General features: G+C 32.6%; 2 protein-coding genes across 4 annotated transcripts; both read left to right on the forward strand.

Annotated features, from left to right (window-relative positions):
* Nucleotides 1-3,808: 3,808 nt before the first annotated feature.
* LOC109603918 (fatty-acid amide hydrolase 2-A-like) lies at nt 3,809-9,650 on the forward strand. 3 transcript variants are annotated; one of them, XM_049964691.1, is made up of 8 exons: nt 3,809-4,045; nt 6,413-6,603; nt 7,330-7,552; nt 8,210-8,427; nt 8,482-8,593; nt 8,653-9,200; nt 9,256-9,438; nt 9,492-9,650. In XM_049964691.1, the coding sequence occupies exons 2-8, from the start codon at nt 6,433-6,435 to the stop codon at nt 9,582-9,584; spliced, it is 1,548 nt and encodes a 515-aa protein (XP_049820648.1). In that variant the 5' UTR covers nt 3,809-4,045; nt 6,413-6,432; the 3' UTR covers nt 9,585-9,650. The 3 variants fall into 3 exon arrangements, with proteins under 3 accessions (XP_049820648.1, XP_019875985.1, XP_049820647.1); XM_020020426.2 differs by lacking the exon at nt 3,809-4,045 and adding an exon at nt 6,163-6,270; XM_049964690.1 differs by lacking the exon at nt 3,809-4,045 and having other exon boundaries at nt 6,347-6,603.
* Nucleotides 9,651-9,965: 315 nt separating this feature from the next.
* LOC109603915 (E3 ubiquitin-protein ligase SHPRH) lies at nt 9,966-15,214 on the forward strand. The gene is made up of 14 exons (XM_020020421.2): nt 9,966-10,050; nt 10,181-10,542; nt 10,593-10,967; nt 11,022-11,827; nt 11,966-12,161; nt 12,223-12,386; nt 12,440-12,610; nt 12,663-13,291; nt 13,348-13,700; nt 13,753-13,853; nt 13,909-14,127; nt 14,186-14,728; nt 14,784-14,938; nt 14,995-15,214. Exons 2-14 carry the CDS (start codon nt 10,215-10,217, stop codon nt 15,137-15,139), a joined length of 4,185 nt encoding a protein of 1,394 aa, XP_019875980.2. The 5' UTR covers nt 9,966-10,050; nt 10,181-10,214; the 3' UTR covers nt 15,140-15,214.
* The last annotated feature ends 232 nt before the right edge of the window (nt 15,215-15,446 follow it).

Consider the following 15,446-nt stretch of genomic DNA (forward strand, 5'->3'; position numbering starts at 1 on the left):
CCTCATTTCAGGTGAAGGTTTTGCCGTCTAAAAAATTTTGGAGTGACCGGAACAAATAATAATCCGATGGTGCCAGTTCTGGAGAATATGGTGGGTGTGGCATTATATCCCATTCAAGCTGTAAAAGCTTTTGGCGAGTGGCCAAACTTGTGTGAGGTCTCGCGTTGTCTTGGTGAAACACTACACCTTTTCTGTTGATTAGTTCTGGCCTTTTCTGTTGAAGTGCATCATTCAGATTGTCCAGCTGATGCCAGTAGACTTCCGAATTAATCGTTGTGTTATCCGGTAAAAGCTCAAAAAAAAACAATTCCTTTAAAATCCCACCAAACAGACAGCATCACCTTTTTTTTGGTGAATATCGGCTTTGGAAATGGTTTGAGCCGGCCTTTTTTGCTCCATGACCTCTTGCGTTTGACGTTGTTGTATACAACCCATTTTTCGTCTCCAGTGATGATGCGCTTCAAAAACGGATCATTTTCGTGACGTTTGAGAAGCGAATCGCAGACATCAATGCGACGACACAGATTTCTCTCTGTGAGAACATGGGGAACCCATACATCGAGCTTCGAGGATAATCCCAGGCCTTTCAAGTGGTCATAAACTGTTGAATTTGATAAATTTACCCTCAATCCGAACTCACGTGATGTTATTCGCCGGTTCGCATCAACTAATGCCTTTATCCCGTCTTTATCAGCTTCAACCGGCCTTCCCGAACATGGTGTATCTTCGACATCAAAATTACCGGATCAAAATTTAGCGAACCAGTTCTGGCACTGGAGTACTATCAACACACCTTTTCCATACACATTGGTCAATTTCTTTCTGGCTTGAACATCATGTTTACCCTTTCTGTAGTAAAACAGTAAGATATGTCGAAAATGCTGCTTATCGCTCTCTATATTTAAAAGGGCACCAACCAAAAACTACTACGTAGAATTAATTGGAATTGTTCACACACAAGCCTTGCTATATGAGCTCTCAATGCATATAAAAATTATACGGCTTAAGTGTGAAGTTGGGTGCAAAAAAATACAATTAAATCTTCTGTCGGGAAAAAACGAAATTACTTTCCGAACAACCCAATAGATATATCTGTAAATAGAACTCGTCTCAACCTGCTTCTATCCAATTGAAGAATTCTCTAGCAAAATTTAAACGAGTCCTGCAATAATCCACTGTTAAGGTTGCAAATTATCTTCCCCAAGTCGTTGTCGAATAGTTTCAATACTTATTCGAACCCCTTCTACGTTTACTGAGAGTGTAAACTCTTCTAGTTACAAACTGTTGTCTCAAAGTGAAATATTTCAAAAGACGATCTTGAATAGGAGTTGTAGCATGATTTCAACCCTCACCTGGTCTCCTAGTATAGTCACCAGTCCCCATGTACCGTTGTAACATACAGGAAATAGATGTATGGGATACACCAACAGCTATTCTGCGGTAACTCCAACCTTCCATTAAAACTACCGCTTGGACACACTCACCGCGAGTTAAATTTCTAGATTGCCGTTGTATATTCACAATTAGAAAAATTTAAAAGAAAATGGAGATGATAAATGAGTTCTAACAAAACGACAAGTTACTGCGATAGTTTAAGGATATATTCTGGTCTAGAGGCATGAATTTTAGCTACTTTTTCAACTGCAATAGGAAAAATACAAACAATATTTTTACTATCCATTATTTTACAAGATCTATATTAATATTTAAAGAATACATAAAAAAGTGAAAAAATTAAAAATTGTATAAGATATAGGTTGCTGAAGTGGGGGGTCCCATTGTAACTCTCCTAGTAATCTGAAATGACAAAATAAAAAAAAAATATTAATCTAATCTAATTCTTAAATGGTTAAGCTTTGATAATATGAAAAATATCGATTTTTTCAAATTTCTAGACCACAATACGCCCTTAAACTATTGTTCTAATTTACCAGGAATCGGTATATTTCAAATAACAAAAAAACTAAACTAAAAACGTTTTCACACTTTTTAAAAGTCATATACGATGGCGTTTCAATGTTAATACAATGTATTATTTACTTAAATAGAAAAAAATATTTACAAAATTATAGATAGTGCATTTATTGGAACAAAGTGGCCTAAAGTTTATATGAAAATTTAAAATGGATGAATCAGGCACGGTTACTTATAATTAACAATAAAAATATTAAATAAACATTATTATATAATAATAAATCTTTTACTGTGCACTTACAAATTAAACATAATTAATTTCAATTTTTATATATTTATTCATTAAAATCATTACCATGACACTAATTTTATAAATTTATATTATATTTGTATTATGATATGTTATTTATATTAAATACATCACACAAGTCATTTGTTACATTATTTTTGTATCAAAAATATTGTTGAAGTAAACAACAAAAAGATATATAAAAAGCACCTGTAATGAACCAATCAGTAATAATTACTTAGATCAACCTTCAAGGTTAATGATTAAGATATTCGATACCAAAATGGAGGTCATTTTTATAATTATTGAACCCAAGCAATAACAGTTTGAAACAAGTAAGTATCAAATAAAAAAGTTCAATTCCTTGTAGTTAACTGAATTTAACTTATTATGTTGCTTAAGTTTACCTGATACCTGGTGTTACTGTTAATGACTCCTTGTTATTTTATATAAAATTAGATTTGAAGAGATTAATGTATTTTTCTACTAAACAAAAATTTTGCAACTACAAAGTAAATAATAATCATTGAATTCAAAATATTATTTTACATTAACATTATAAATAATGAATTATTTGGTATAATAACAAATAACAACTCAATAAAAGTTTCTAAGCTCTCATAATAAATTTTTTATGTTAACGACTACTACGAACAAACTAATGAACAAATAAAAAGGGCATTAACTGGTCTGTTAACAATAAACTTAACTTAACATAAGTTTTTACATGAAAACTGACAAAAAAGCGGCCTTGTCAAATTAATCCAGCAAATCAAGCACATTAATATTCGTCTTTTAACCACTTTAAGCTAGATCATGTGTTGGAGTAAATGCTAATGAGTTCCCCACATCTTAATTACAGTGTTATGTGGTTTCTATTAAAACATTACCAAGTTCCACTAATAATTAAATCGGGCTAAACCAGAACTTTTCAGGGACGATTTTTTGCATTCTAAAAAAATATACAACAATACGTATTTAATTCATGTTTGTTTTGGAAAAATTTCTTGAAGAAAATGAATAGATAAATATATTTGGTTACATAATGCGTAAATTTCATATTTATAAATTTCTAGGAACTTTTTTATTCAATTTTTAACTAAAATTTGTATGCAACTAGTGAAACTATGGAAACTAATGTCGATTCGCTATTCCTTGACCCTCACCATAAACTATTGTAGGATTTATTTGAAAGATAAGAAACTATTTAAATATTTAATTTTTAATTTCTTATAAACTTTTTCAATTACACTATTTGATAATGCATTGCTTACTAGTATTCAAATAAATAAACTGACATGCATTTCCATACAAAGGGCAATTTACTGTCATTGTAAAATTTTTGATTTCCATGATAACATTTTTTACTGAATCAAATCACATTTTCTTCTTATTGTATTTTAAAAAATTACATTCCTTTGTCTATAAAAAAAATTAAATTAAAATTGTCACAAACTTGAACTGGATTAATATTATTTAATTTAGCTAAGGAATATTTTTTGTTGCGCAATTCGCAACACTTAAAGTTGTTGGAAAGAAAGCGGATATTTCTAAGTGCCATTGAACGGAAGAAGTGATTTCGGGTGGTGGGCAAAATGTACGTCGTTCAGTTGGCGAGGAACTCTCACAAATTGCCGCGATCTACGATTCACGCGCGGCTCCTTTACTCGCGCTGCACTGTCCGTTGCGCGAACGCATTTTGTTTTTTTAAATCATCAAATCATTCAATATTTTCAGTGTAACAATGTTTTAGTACTGTGTAGTATTGTGTTTGAACTGACAACATTTATAGATTATAGGTTATCAGTGAGAGGATCTACGTATCCATTAATAAAAATAAGGGTAAGTTAAAACTTTGAGGATGTAATTTTAAGTCAATAATAAAATATATAATATTTTAAATGGGAACATAATAAAGAAATTGTTAAAAAATCCATTGAATTTTCGGTCAAAAATATTTCATCCTAGTTTTAAATATCAAATTTTTTATGCAATTTTATAATAAAATGTTGCAAATACTTAATATTTATTTACATATATTAATACTTATTTAAATTGTGTTAAATTATAATAATCTAAAAAAAAAGGTTTGATGTTTACCCTAATATTTTTTTTATTAATGTAATTGAATATGTTGTTAAATAATACTCAGAATAATATATTTTATAAACATTCTAATTACTGCTAATTTGTTTACTTGCTACTAAAAGCATATTATAAAATACAAAGTAATCAAGCATTAATAATTAGTGTTAATAAATAATAATATAGAACTAATTTATCTAATGATTTTTTTCTAAGATTATAAAAAAGAAATTGTTAATTTCAAGGAATTATTATGTACCATTTTAATTGCAGCATCGAATGATTTTTGAACCAATACGAAAGGTATTAAAGAATATTATTATTTGTGGTTAATGTTTATAATGATTCATAAAAATTATGACCGTATTAAAAGTATCGTTCACAAATAAATTATAATACAATAAAACCAATTACAAAAGAAAGCCGCACAAAATTCGTGCCAAACATTATAATTATGAGGCATTAAGTGATTTGAAATGTTACAAACAATTAATTAATTATATAAATTTTTTTTCTATAACGATTAAATTCAAGGAAGAGGAAATTTGTCTATGATTATTAGTTGAATGTTTCAAGCACCTTGATCGTGAAAACCAAAAACAGACAAAAGCATTGACGTATACTCAGACAATATTTGCAAATGCATAAACTGTTTAAAACAACATTTTTCAAGTTTTGTTGGAAAATACATACTATATTTAAAATTAACACTTAGAACTATAGATTCCATAATTAAAATAACATTATTGTCCAAAATTTCAAGTAACATGTGATTATACATAAAAAATTAATAATTTAATGACAGGAAGTACTTTATTTTAATTACATCAAAATATTGACTTCAATGTTTTAATAACATGAAGGTAAATAATATGTAGGTATAAATAAAGAGAGTAAATAAATTTAATTAATTATGTCACATTTTTTATGAAATTATTAAAATTGTTATATATAATTACAAAATTTAAATGTTACAAAGTTAATTATTTGGTTTTAAATTTTTTAATAAATCGGAAAATACAATTGTCTATAAAGAATATTTGTAAACATTTAACTCGCACATTTTAATGATACCTTAATTAATAATATATTATTATTGTACAAATGAATAATGTATTCTTAATTATGCTAATATAATGAATTGGAGCCATAAATTTTCGTAATTAAAATAACATTATCGTACAAAATTTCAAATAATCCACAATTATACATTAAAAATTTGATAATTTAGCGACAGGAAGTACTTTATATTAATAACATCAAAATATAGACTTAGACAATGTTTATAACGTGTTTAAGTTAAAAAACAAATAGACATAAATGCGCATTATTGTTTAATGATATAATAATACTAAAACATACTGAAACAAGTAAGTAAACAGACTAATTACTCAAGTAAATCATTTGAAAATTTGTCATCTTTTTAAATCAAATACATAAATCAAAATTAATTATTTTGATTATTTTAGTTATGTAGATTGTAAAATTAAGAAGTTTTTCATTAGTGAGTACTTATGAAAGTAAAATAAATATGTAAGTAATTTATTCAAATTAGTTATGCTACCAATGGAATTATTAAAATTGCAAAAATGTCATTTGAATAAATACAACAGAATTCATGTCAAAATTAATTCAGGTCATTTATTTACTCGAACCGACACAATGTCAATTGATAAATAAACAAAAATACTTATTAAAACCTGCCACTAATTGTAAATTCTATAGTATTGAACTTGAAATATGTCTGCTTAATTTTCCGTATATATAACCTTGTGAAAAATACCACCCAATATAATTTTGCGTGTATCTAATTGGATTTTGTTTGCTTTTCAAATTGACGTAAACAGTGTGTGTACACACACAGTTTTAATACTCCCTGTACATCTAATATTTTTATCAAAATGTAGTTTCTTTAACTGTATGTCCATACCTCCAATGAATCAGTGACCAAAACCAAAACACTTAAGATAACAAAATGAATCGTAAGTCCGATTTGGATTGCTTATCAACAAACACTTCAGATAAATATGAATATTTCCGACAATTTTTCATCATTTTAATTCAAACTCGCAATGCTGCAGATCAGTGCAATAGTACAAAATGTTCTCAAACCGTATATTTCAGGTATCAAACATCTTTTTACCATGGAGATATTCCTGTATACCGCTATGGGTTTGCTCAGGATCCTGCATTTCCTGAGTCACCCTGTTTATGCCTACTTTTCGAAAGGGAAGAAGAAAAGTGTGCCGCCGATAAAAAACGATCTGTTAACTATCAGTGCGACGGATTTGGCCGCAAAAATCAGGGAAAGAAAGGTATGATCTACGAAAACAAGCCAACCGTTTATTAGCTTTTGTCAGTGTGTTACAACACTACTTTCACCTAGTTTGTTTACACATTTTGCATGGTTTTATAAGGCACTATCAACTATTTCTTATCAAAATTGTATAATTAATAAATTATAAAAGACGTTAATAAATATTATTTGTAAACTTACGTTGTAAACTAATAAAATATTCATTCATTGACGTAAATAGACTAATTGATTAATGTTCATGCATGCACATTTAATTTTAATTGTTTATGGACAAAGTACTATAGCTACAGAATAGAAACTTTCAAAACAAGTCCAATACGATGTTTATTGACGACACCTTCTATAAAAGCAAAATATATTCGCAAATGCTTTCACCAACACGAAGAATAAATCTCAATTACATAATTTCCGATGTAAAAGTATTAGATAATACCATGCGTATTTGTGTGGCATTTGAATATGAGTAGACGGATCATAAGGATTTTGCAATTTCCCACCTATAAGATTTTTACGCATTAAAACTTAAAATAGTGTAATTATGTCTTTTATGAACACGCCAATTTAACCTTGTAACTAGGCATCTATTATTGATACAAAAAATGATGGCTATTATTAATATTAATTATAACATTATGTATACGTAAACTATAATTATATTTTGTTACAATTCAAAACAACAAAATATTGATCTCTATATTCCTCCATAATTTTTTTAAAATTACAGATCAAAAGTGTTGACTTGTGTAAAGCTTACATAGAAAGGATAAAAGAAGTCGAATCAATAATCAATGCAGTTGTGGAGGAACGTTTCGAAGAAGCATTGGAGGATGCGAGAAAAGTGGACAATTATATTGCAAATTGCAGTGATGCAACCATTTTGGAATTGGAGAAGATAAAACCGTTGTTCGGCGTCCCATTCACTGTGAAGGAGAGTTGCTCGCTGAAAGGTATTTGATCAGTTACGTTATTTGTTAATGCTGTTTAAGGTTATTCCACTATTTTGTTTGGAAACTAACCATAATGGTATGAAGAAGAATTTAAATTGCTTTTAATTGTGCTTCAAAATGTTACATGTGTTTGATTAAATAATTAGTAACTTTTGAGCCTTAATAAATGAAAATCTAGTTGATATTTAGAGAAAAATAAATTGTAATCACAAATCTGATCTTTTTTGATATTCAAGTCACATACATCACTAAACTATTTCTTAAAACAGCCTGATTTAACTTCTAAGAATCTAAACCGAATATTTATTTAAGAATTATACAGTTGCAACCTCTTTATATTCAAAGACATCTGTGCAAGCCATTATTTATTTGCAAATCTATATACTTAAAAGTAAAGTCTGTTGTGCAATATAAATAAGGAAAATGCTCATTTCTCCGTTTTGTAACAGATGTTTAACTATTGCACATTTGCGTGCTGGCTATTAGAAACTCATACAACGTCTTACCACAATCAAAATAATTAGTAACGAGATCCTGGAGGCAGCCGACCGTTTCCCGTTGCAAAAATCTAATCAGGTGCAATTTTATCGATTGCACAACAATGCTAAATTTGCAGAGTCAGTTTAAACATTGATCAACCACGATTATTTAATTCAGGAATGAGTCTGTCGGTTGGTTCGTTGACCAGAGAAGGTTACAAGGCGGACCAGGATGGGGAATGCGTGGCTGCGGTGAAAGCTAGCGGTGCCATCCCACTTCTGGTGTCCAACACCCCCGAGTTATGCTTGAGTTGGGAAAGCTTCAATCTGATCAAAGGCGTCACAAGAAACCCTTATGACATTTCGAGGAGCAGTGCCGGATCTTCCGGAGGGGAGGTAAGGGTTTCAGGTTATTGTTTAAGAGATTGTGAGTTGATGGATTGTTTTTAGGGTGCGTTGTTGGGAGCGGGGGCATCTGTTATCGGTATCGGCTCTGATATTGCCGGATCTATCCGAGTGCCTGCATTGTTCAATGGCATTTTTGGACACAAACCTACTCCAAGTTAGTTTCTGAATGTGGTATATTGCACAGGTTATTAATTAAATGTGTTTAATTTTTAGGGATTGCTCCAATAAAAGGTCACTATCCATTTTGTAGCGACCCAAGATACCCTGACTTTCTAGTGGTCGGGCCAATGACTCGTTATGCCAAAGATTTAAAATTATTATTGAAAATTATGGTCGGCGACAAAAGCGATGATCTCAGACTAGATGAGCCAGTAGACATAGGTGATCTCAACGTGTATGTGATGGAAGATGCTGGTTTTATGATGACTGTGGCGTCAGTGGAAACAGCAATCAAAAAATCAGTGAAAAGAAGTGCTAAATATTTGTCTGATAAATTCGGTTGCACCATAATAAAGGACAACACATTCGCCGAACTGGCCGACTCCAATGAAATTGGCGGTTCAGTTTTGTATGCCATCGAGGACATTCCCAACGTCCTCAAATGGGACAACAGTAAACTTCCCATTGAATTACTAAAAAGCATCATGGGACACTCCAAATACTCCTTGAATGTTCTCACGTTTTACATCGTACAACACATCTATAACAACTTCGTCAGCGACCATTCAGTCCAAAATGCCGCCCTGAAACGCCTATTCATTGTAAAAAATTAAAATCCTCGTTTTCTCTTGAATTATATTAACTGTTCGTTCGTAGGAAAAACTTGGAACAAATGGAGTGCTCATCTACCCCACATGGACCAACACTGCGTCCAAACATCACGAGTTTTACTTCCACCTTGCTTCAATTATGTACGTAATGATGGCGAACACTTTGGGACTTCCAGCCACACACGTCCCATGTGGGTTGGACAAAAATGGATTGCCCGTTGGAATACAAGTTAGCAAATAACGAATTTTACTTGAACCAATTGTATTTTGAAAATTTTTTAGGTGATTGCGGCTCCGAATCAGGACAGATTATGTTTAGCTGTCGCAGAGGAGTTAGAAAAGGGATTTGGAGGATGGGTACCTCCAGGTCATTGATTGTTTTATATCTATGATATAATGTTTCTTTATAATTGTTATTTATTATTATAAGAGTGTTACATTTATTGTCGTTTTATTTTTATCGGTGTGTAGTTTGATTAATCTAACACTTCCATCACTAAAAGGTCATGCGAAAAATTTTTTACATTTAATATTTACATGCATAACTTAAATAAAGCTTATTGGCAATATGTAAAATAAATTTAGTTAAACATAATGCTTATAAATTTCATATTTGTAAGTAAACAATGCATTTAAACAATTATATTATCCACTTATAGGCAACGCGGATTACACTAACGCTTCTGTTGTTTACCATAACCTCAAATTCAGCGGACAACTGTGTTGTTTGTGTTTGTTAGGGTAGGATTTTGTGGCAATTAGTTTGTTGGTAAATTTATTTATAATAATAATATTATTATTATTATTCTAAACTAATAGTGGGTGATTTCACCAAGTTAAGGTAATAAACTATCCGTAATTCTAAATATTTAGTCAAATAACAAAAGTTTAGTAAAATATTTTATTATCAATATATAATTATCAATATATATATATATGAACAGTCCCTTCAATAAAATTAAATGTTTTAGATAAAAAACAAATCCGGCAACTAATTTTTTTAAAATGGTAAGATCAAAAAGTACCCCAAAACAAAAATCTACAGATAGATTTTGCGAAAACGACATCAGTGGATACATTCCTGTTCTTAAAAAGAAAAAAAGATTGTCACATGCAACAAAATTGGCTTCATGCAAAACTTCAGGACCAACAGATAAAAACAAGTCATTGATTTTGGGGGAACTTGAAATTGGTCCAACAAATAACTGCTTTAACAATGAGTGTCCACAAGAATGGAATGTAACCATCAACAAAAATCAAAATTCAATTGTATTGGAACAAACAGAACACACTGTCATTGTCAGCAAGGCAAATGACATTGATCTAATTGAAGGTGAATATTTTAAGCAACAATAAAAATCAATTGTTAATTTATTGTTTTAGATGTTGTAACATCGAAGTTATTTGCCATTGAGTTTAAGCAAAAGGATGAAACTGTAACAGCATCAATTTACATTAAAACACTGCCACTGCCAAAACATAATAGAAAAATTGGTTCATGTTTCAAACAACTGTTTAAAATTTTTTATAACATATCACATGAAGACTGCAAAGGCAACACAGATGAGTTAGCTGGTGATCCCATTGATTGTGGAGATCTTAATAAGATTTATGACAGCATAAGAGAATCAAGAGCAATAAATGTTAATGATTCCATTAACGTCCAACATCCAAAATTGAAACCCAAACTCAGAGAATATCAAGTTGATGCTGTCAAATGGATGTTGAGTAGAGAAACTATTGACAATAATGATTCTGGTAAGTTACTTTTGAATTCACTTTATTTAAATTAATTTTTTACAAAAATTCTAGATGAGTTGCATCCATTATTCACTGCCATTGAACTGCCATCCGGGACAACGCTTTACTACGATAAATATTCAGGCTTCGTCCAAGACGATAAGCCTAAAATAACGCCTTCGAGCAAAGGCGGAATTTTGGCCGACGAAATGGGCCTGGGCAAAACCGTGGAGGTGATCGCTTGTATGTTGTGCAACCCAATGGAAAAACCACCTGAATCCGACGACACTCCTAGTCCGAGTAAACCAACAGTCGACCACATAATACAAGCGAACCACGAGAAGAAAAAAAGACTCGCACCATTGCAGAAGGCCGCTCGTAAAGACGCGGCCTCCACATCAAAACCCGAACCGGAAACGCCACCGAAGAAGAAAATATCACTGACGCGCGTTGCTTTGGAGAAGTACTACGCGCACGTGTTGTTCGGCAACAGAAAGGAGGAAAAAAAGGAGCCCTCGATTCAGTGCATCTGTTCGGAACAGAACGAGGATGGCAAAATTGAGTGCGGCAACTGCGGGAAGTTCCAACATCGACTGTGCACCGGCTACGAAGACCATTTCGGTACCTTCAAGTGTTCGCAATGCTGGATGGAGGAGGAAATTTTCGATGTCGGTGGAACTTTAATCGTCACACCCAAATCGCTGAAGAAACAGTGGATCAACGAAATGATGAAGCACGTCGATGGGAAGTTTAATATTTTGGTTTATGATGACGCGAGGGACACCACCATCTATCCGGTGAAATTGAAGGAGTACGACGTAGTCATTACCACTTATAATGTTCTGCAGAACGAGATATATTTGACCAACAACAATCTGGTAATAGTTTTAATCAACTTTGTACTTTTTATTAACAAACAATCAAAAAAGTTCCTAATTAATATATTAAATGCAATAATATAATAATAAATTTTATTTTTATTATGAAGGTGAATAAAAATAAAATTTGGGTTGAAGGATAAAAACTTCCGACGCAAGAGGGTGTATTCACCACGTGGATGTCCATTAATCAGAGTTAAATGGTGGCGTTTGTGTTTGGACGAAGCACAAACTGTAGACGCTCCCAAATCAATGATCTCATCAATGAGCCGAATGCTGGAGGCTAATTACCGATGGGCTGTAACTGGTACTCCTTTGTCCAAAAATATTTCTGGTACGATTTGTCTAATTTATTTAATTCTGTAATTTTATTGTGCGATAAAAACTACTTGTAGATATTTACGGTTTGATCAATTATTTGCACATCACCCCATTCAATGATGAAGATACATGGACCAATATTCTGTATAATCCCTTTAAAAAGGGCGACAGCCAACCCATGTGCAATTTTCTGTCCAAAGTTATGTGGCGTACCGAGAAACGAAACGTTTTGAATCAAGTATGTTAACTTAAGCGTGTGAATGTTTTTTTTCTTAAATATTTGATTTTCAGATCAACATCCCTCCACAACACACTAAAGAATACGTTTTGGAATTTTCCGCTGTCGAAAAGTTCTACTATAATAAAGAGCATGAAATGAGCAGGGATTTGTTCTTTACTTCCCTTGAGGGTTTTGATGTTGACGCCACTTTAAAAAGCCTCCAGAAACGAGACTTAAACAAAGCAAGTTATAATTATTTACACTTTGGACCCAAATAACACTCTTTATTTACAGATAATGGCACCATTTTTGTCACTGAGACAAGCTTGTTCCCATCCGAATGCGACCCGGGGCAAATACCTGGCAACGAGAAAGAACATTTCGTCGGTGAAAGGCCTTCTGGACGCTCTGATCGAGAAAAACGGCACCGAATGCGAAGAGATGCTGCGCACAATCGTCGCCTCGCTGAACGGCATGGCCGGAATATGCATCCTGTACGGGGACATGAACCAAGCCGTCGATAAATACAGACAAGTGCTGCAGTTGTCCGCCCGTTTTTCCAAAGAGGAGAACGGCCTGCAAGTCGACACGCTTCAAATGATTCACGCTATGCACAACTTGTCGGAGGTGCTTCCGACCGTCACAAACGTTGAGCCCACTTTGCACGACTCGACGTTGAAAACGGATTGTGCGAAGCTCGAGCAAAAGTATATTGAAAAGTTTAACGGCGAATCTAAGGCTTGTTTTCTTAAATGGCAAGAAATTTACATGAAAATCGAGCAGTTAGAGACAAAGTTCGCTCTGAGACCCGGACAATGGTATTCCGATGGCATTCATTACTTAACCAGCGTCGATTACTACGACAAATTGATTGGAAAAATACAAAGCACTTGTGACAATGCGATGATTAAATGCACGTTAAAGTAAGTTATTCTCTCACTCAAAATGAGGCATATTAATTTTATTTAACACCTTTTAGATATGAAGGCGGCGACTTACTTTACATATTGAGCTCGTGGGATGAAGCGGTGCGCAACTTGAGGACGCAGCTGGTGGCCGCGATTGAAACCTTGTACCGGGCTGACGGAACGGACGGCGAGGATGTCAAGATTGTCATTGACCAGTTACTAATTTCGCAAGCCATGAATTGTCATCTGAGGCCTCAGAAAAAAGGAAAGCAACGCAAATGCGGCGTTTGCGACGCGAACAGGCACTTTGTCAAGTACGAATCGAAGTTGTTCAGCGCGGTGGGAAGGACAATGAAATCGGAAGAATTTTTAGAAACCAACAAAGGCACATGGGTACCAACCATGGAAGAAGCCATTATAAAAAGTAATTTTTTAATGATTATTATGAGAAAATGGGTAAAAATTTTAATTTTTAGGTCTACAACCTTCTTTGAAGAGCAAAAATGCCAGTAATCTAATCGTGGCTGACGGAGAGAATCATTTAAATTTGCTTGAGTTGTTGAAGGAAGAGTTTAAAGTAAATGGCTCATTATGTACATTTTGGATAATTTTAATGTATTTTTATGTTGTAGGCCATGCGTAAGTTCTGGACAGCTTTATACCAACAAATCAATGCTCAAGATGAATTGGATATTTGTAAAATTAGAATGGCCCTCAAAGAAGAGGAGTCCGAAAACGAAGAGGACGAAGAAGTAAAAAAAATGAAACGTAAGAAGAATGCTACGTTGAAAAAACTTGATTATGATATTGAAGATAAAACTAAATCTTTCAATCAACTTTCCCCGCATGAAGTATGGGTCTAATTAACATATTAATACATTGCATTAATTACTAATTATGGGTTTTTAGATGGCGTACCATGAAAGCAAATTGCGTATGGAAGAACAAGACGCTACAGTTAAACTAGAGAAAAATCTAGGTACAAAGAAATATCTAGAAACTTTAAAAAAACAACAATATGAAGGACAAAGTCCGGATCCTTGTCCTATTTGTAAGAACCCTCTGACAGTTCACTGGAGCATTTTATCATGCGGTCACTCGTACTGCATTGAATGCATTCAACTGTTGCTGGGAAACGTTCAACGCAAATCGTTCCAATGTTCGATCTGTCGTAAGAAACTCAATCTGACTGATATATCTTACATAAAGGCGGACGGAAATGATGCGCAACAAGATGCGGTCACCATCAGAGGCAACTTCTCCACTAAAATTGAAGCGGTTGTTAAACTGTTGCTCGATATTAAAAAGGAAACGCCAGAGGTGAAGGTTTTGCTGTTTTCCACGTGGGTTCCCGTACTAAGAAGTTTAAAAGAAGCATTCGATGTTAATTTTATCTCCAACGAAATAATCTGTGATAGTTACAAGTTCGAGCAAAAAATCGATCATTTTAAAGTAAGTGTATAAATTATAGTTACAAATGGTTTATTAATTCTTATTTTTGTTGCAGACCAAATTTTGTACCGTACTATTAATGCCGTTAAGTTTAGGTTCTAAAGGTTTAAACATCATTGAAGCGACTCATGTCGTTCTGATTGAACCCGTATTGAATCCGGCGGATGAACTGCAGGCTATAGGAAGAGTTCACAGAATTGGCCAAACTAAGTATGATTAAGATGTTTCACGTTGAAAGTGTTATTTTATATGTTGACTTTTTTCAGGGAAACGTACATACATAAATTTTATATTAAAGACACCATTGAAAAAAAACTTTTTGAGGCCACATCGACTCATTCCGACAATTGGGAGTCCAATAAAGTTACCATTAAACAACTTACGGATTTATTTATTTGTGATGATGAATGAAACAGTATTTTAATCAAAAGACATGTATAATTTTTTAAAAATTAAGTGTTATCAATACATTCCCATTTGACATAGTATTTTGACAACACTTTTTTAGAGTTTATTTTCTTGAGTTAATTATTTTATTGTATTTAAAAACTGAATATATATTTTATTTCAAACATAACTTGTGTTATTTCATTTCATCCCATACATGGGTCTCTGTGAATTTTAATGAATTATTTACTAACGGTGTTTTGTTTATTATAATTATTTAATCATTGGTTAAAGTGAGACTGTAAGAAAAATTATAATTCAATCTTATCAA

The sequence above is a fragment of the Aethina tumida genome, chromosome 3, assembly GCF_024364675.1.
Source record: "Aethina tumida isolate Nest 87 chromosome 3, icAetTumi1.1, whole genome shotgun sequence".
In the NCBI taxonomy this organism is placed as follows: Eukaryota; Metazoa; Arthropoda; class Insecta; order Coleoptera; family Nitidulidae; genus Aethina; species Aethina tumida.

Bases quoted from the DNA above. Each gene is read 5' to 3' on its own strand.
- LOC109603918 (XM_049964690.1), top strand. From the start codon at position 6,361: ATGCTGCAGATCAGTGCAATAGTACAAAATGTTCTCAAACCGTATATT. The intron at 6,604-7,329 runs GTATGATCTACG...TTAAAATTACAG, and splicing joins CAAAAATCAGGGAAAGAAAG to ATCAAAAGTGTTGACTTGTG. The intron at 7,553-8,209 runs GTATTTGATCAG...TATTTAATTCAG, and splicing joins GGAGAGTTGCTCGCTGAAAG to GAATGAGTCTGTCGGTTGGT.
- LOC109603915 (XM_020020421.2), top strand. From the start codon at position 10,215: ATGGTAAGATCAAAAAGTACCCCAAAACAAAAATCTACAGATAGATTT. The intron at 11,828-11,965 runs GTAATAGTTTTA...TTTGGGTTGAAG, and splicing joins ATTTGACCAACAACAATCTG to GATAAAAACTTCCGACGCAA. The intron at 13,701-13,752 runs GTAATTTTTTAA...TTTAATTTTTAG, and splicing joins GGAAGAAGCCATTATAAAAA to GTCTACAACCTTCTTTGAAG.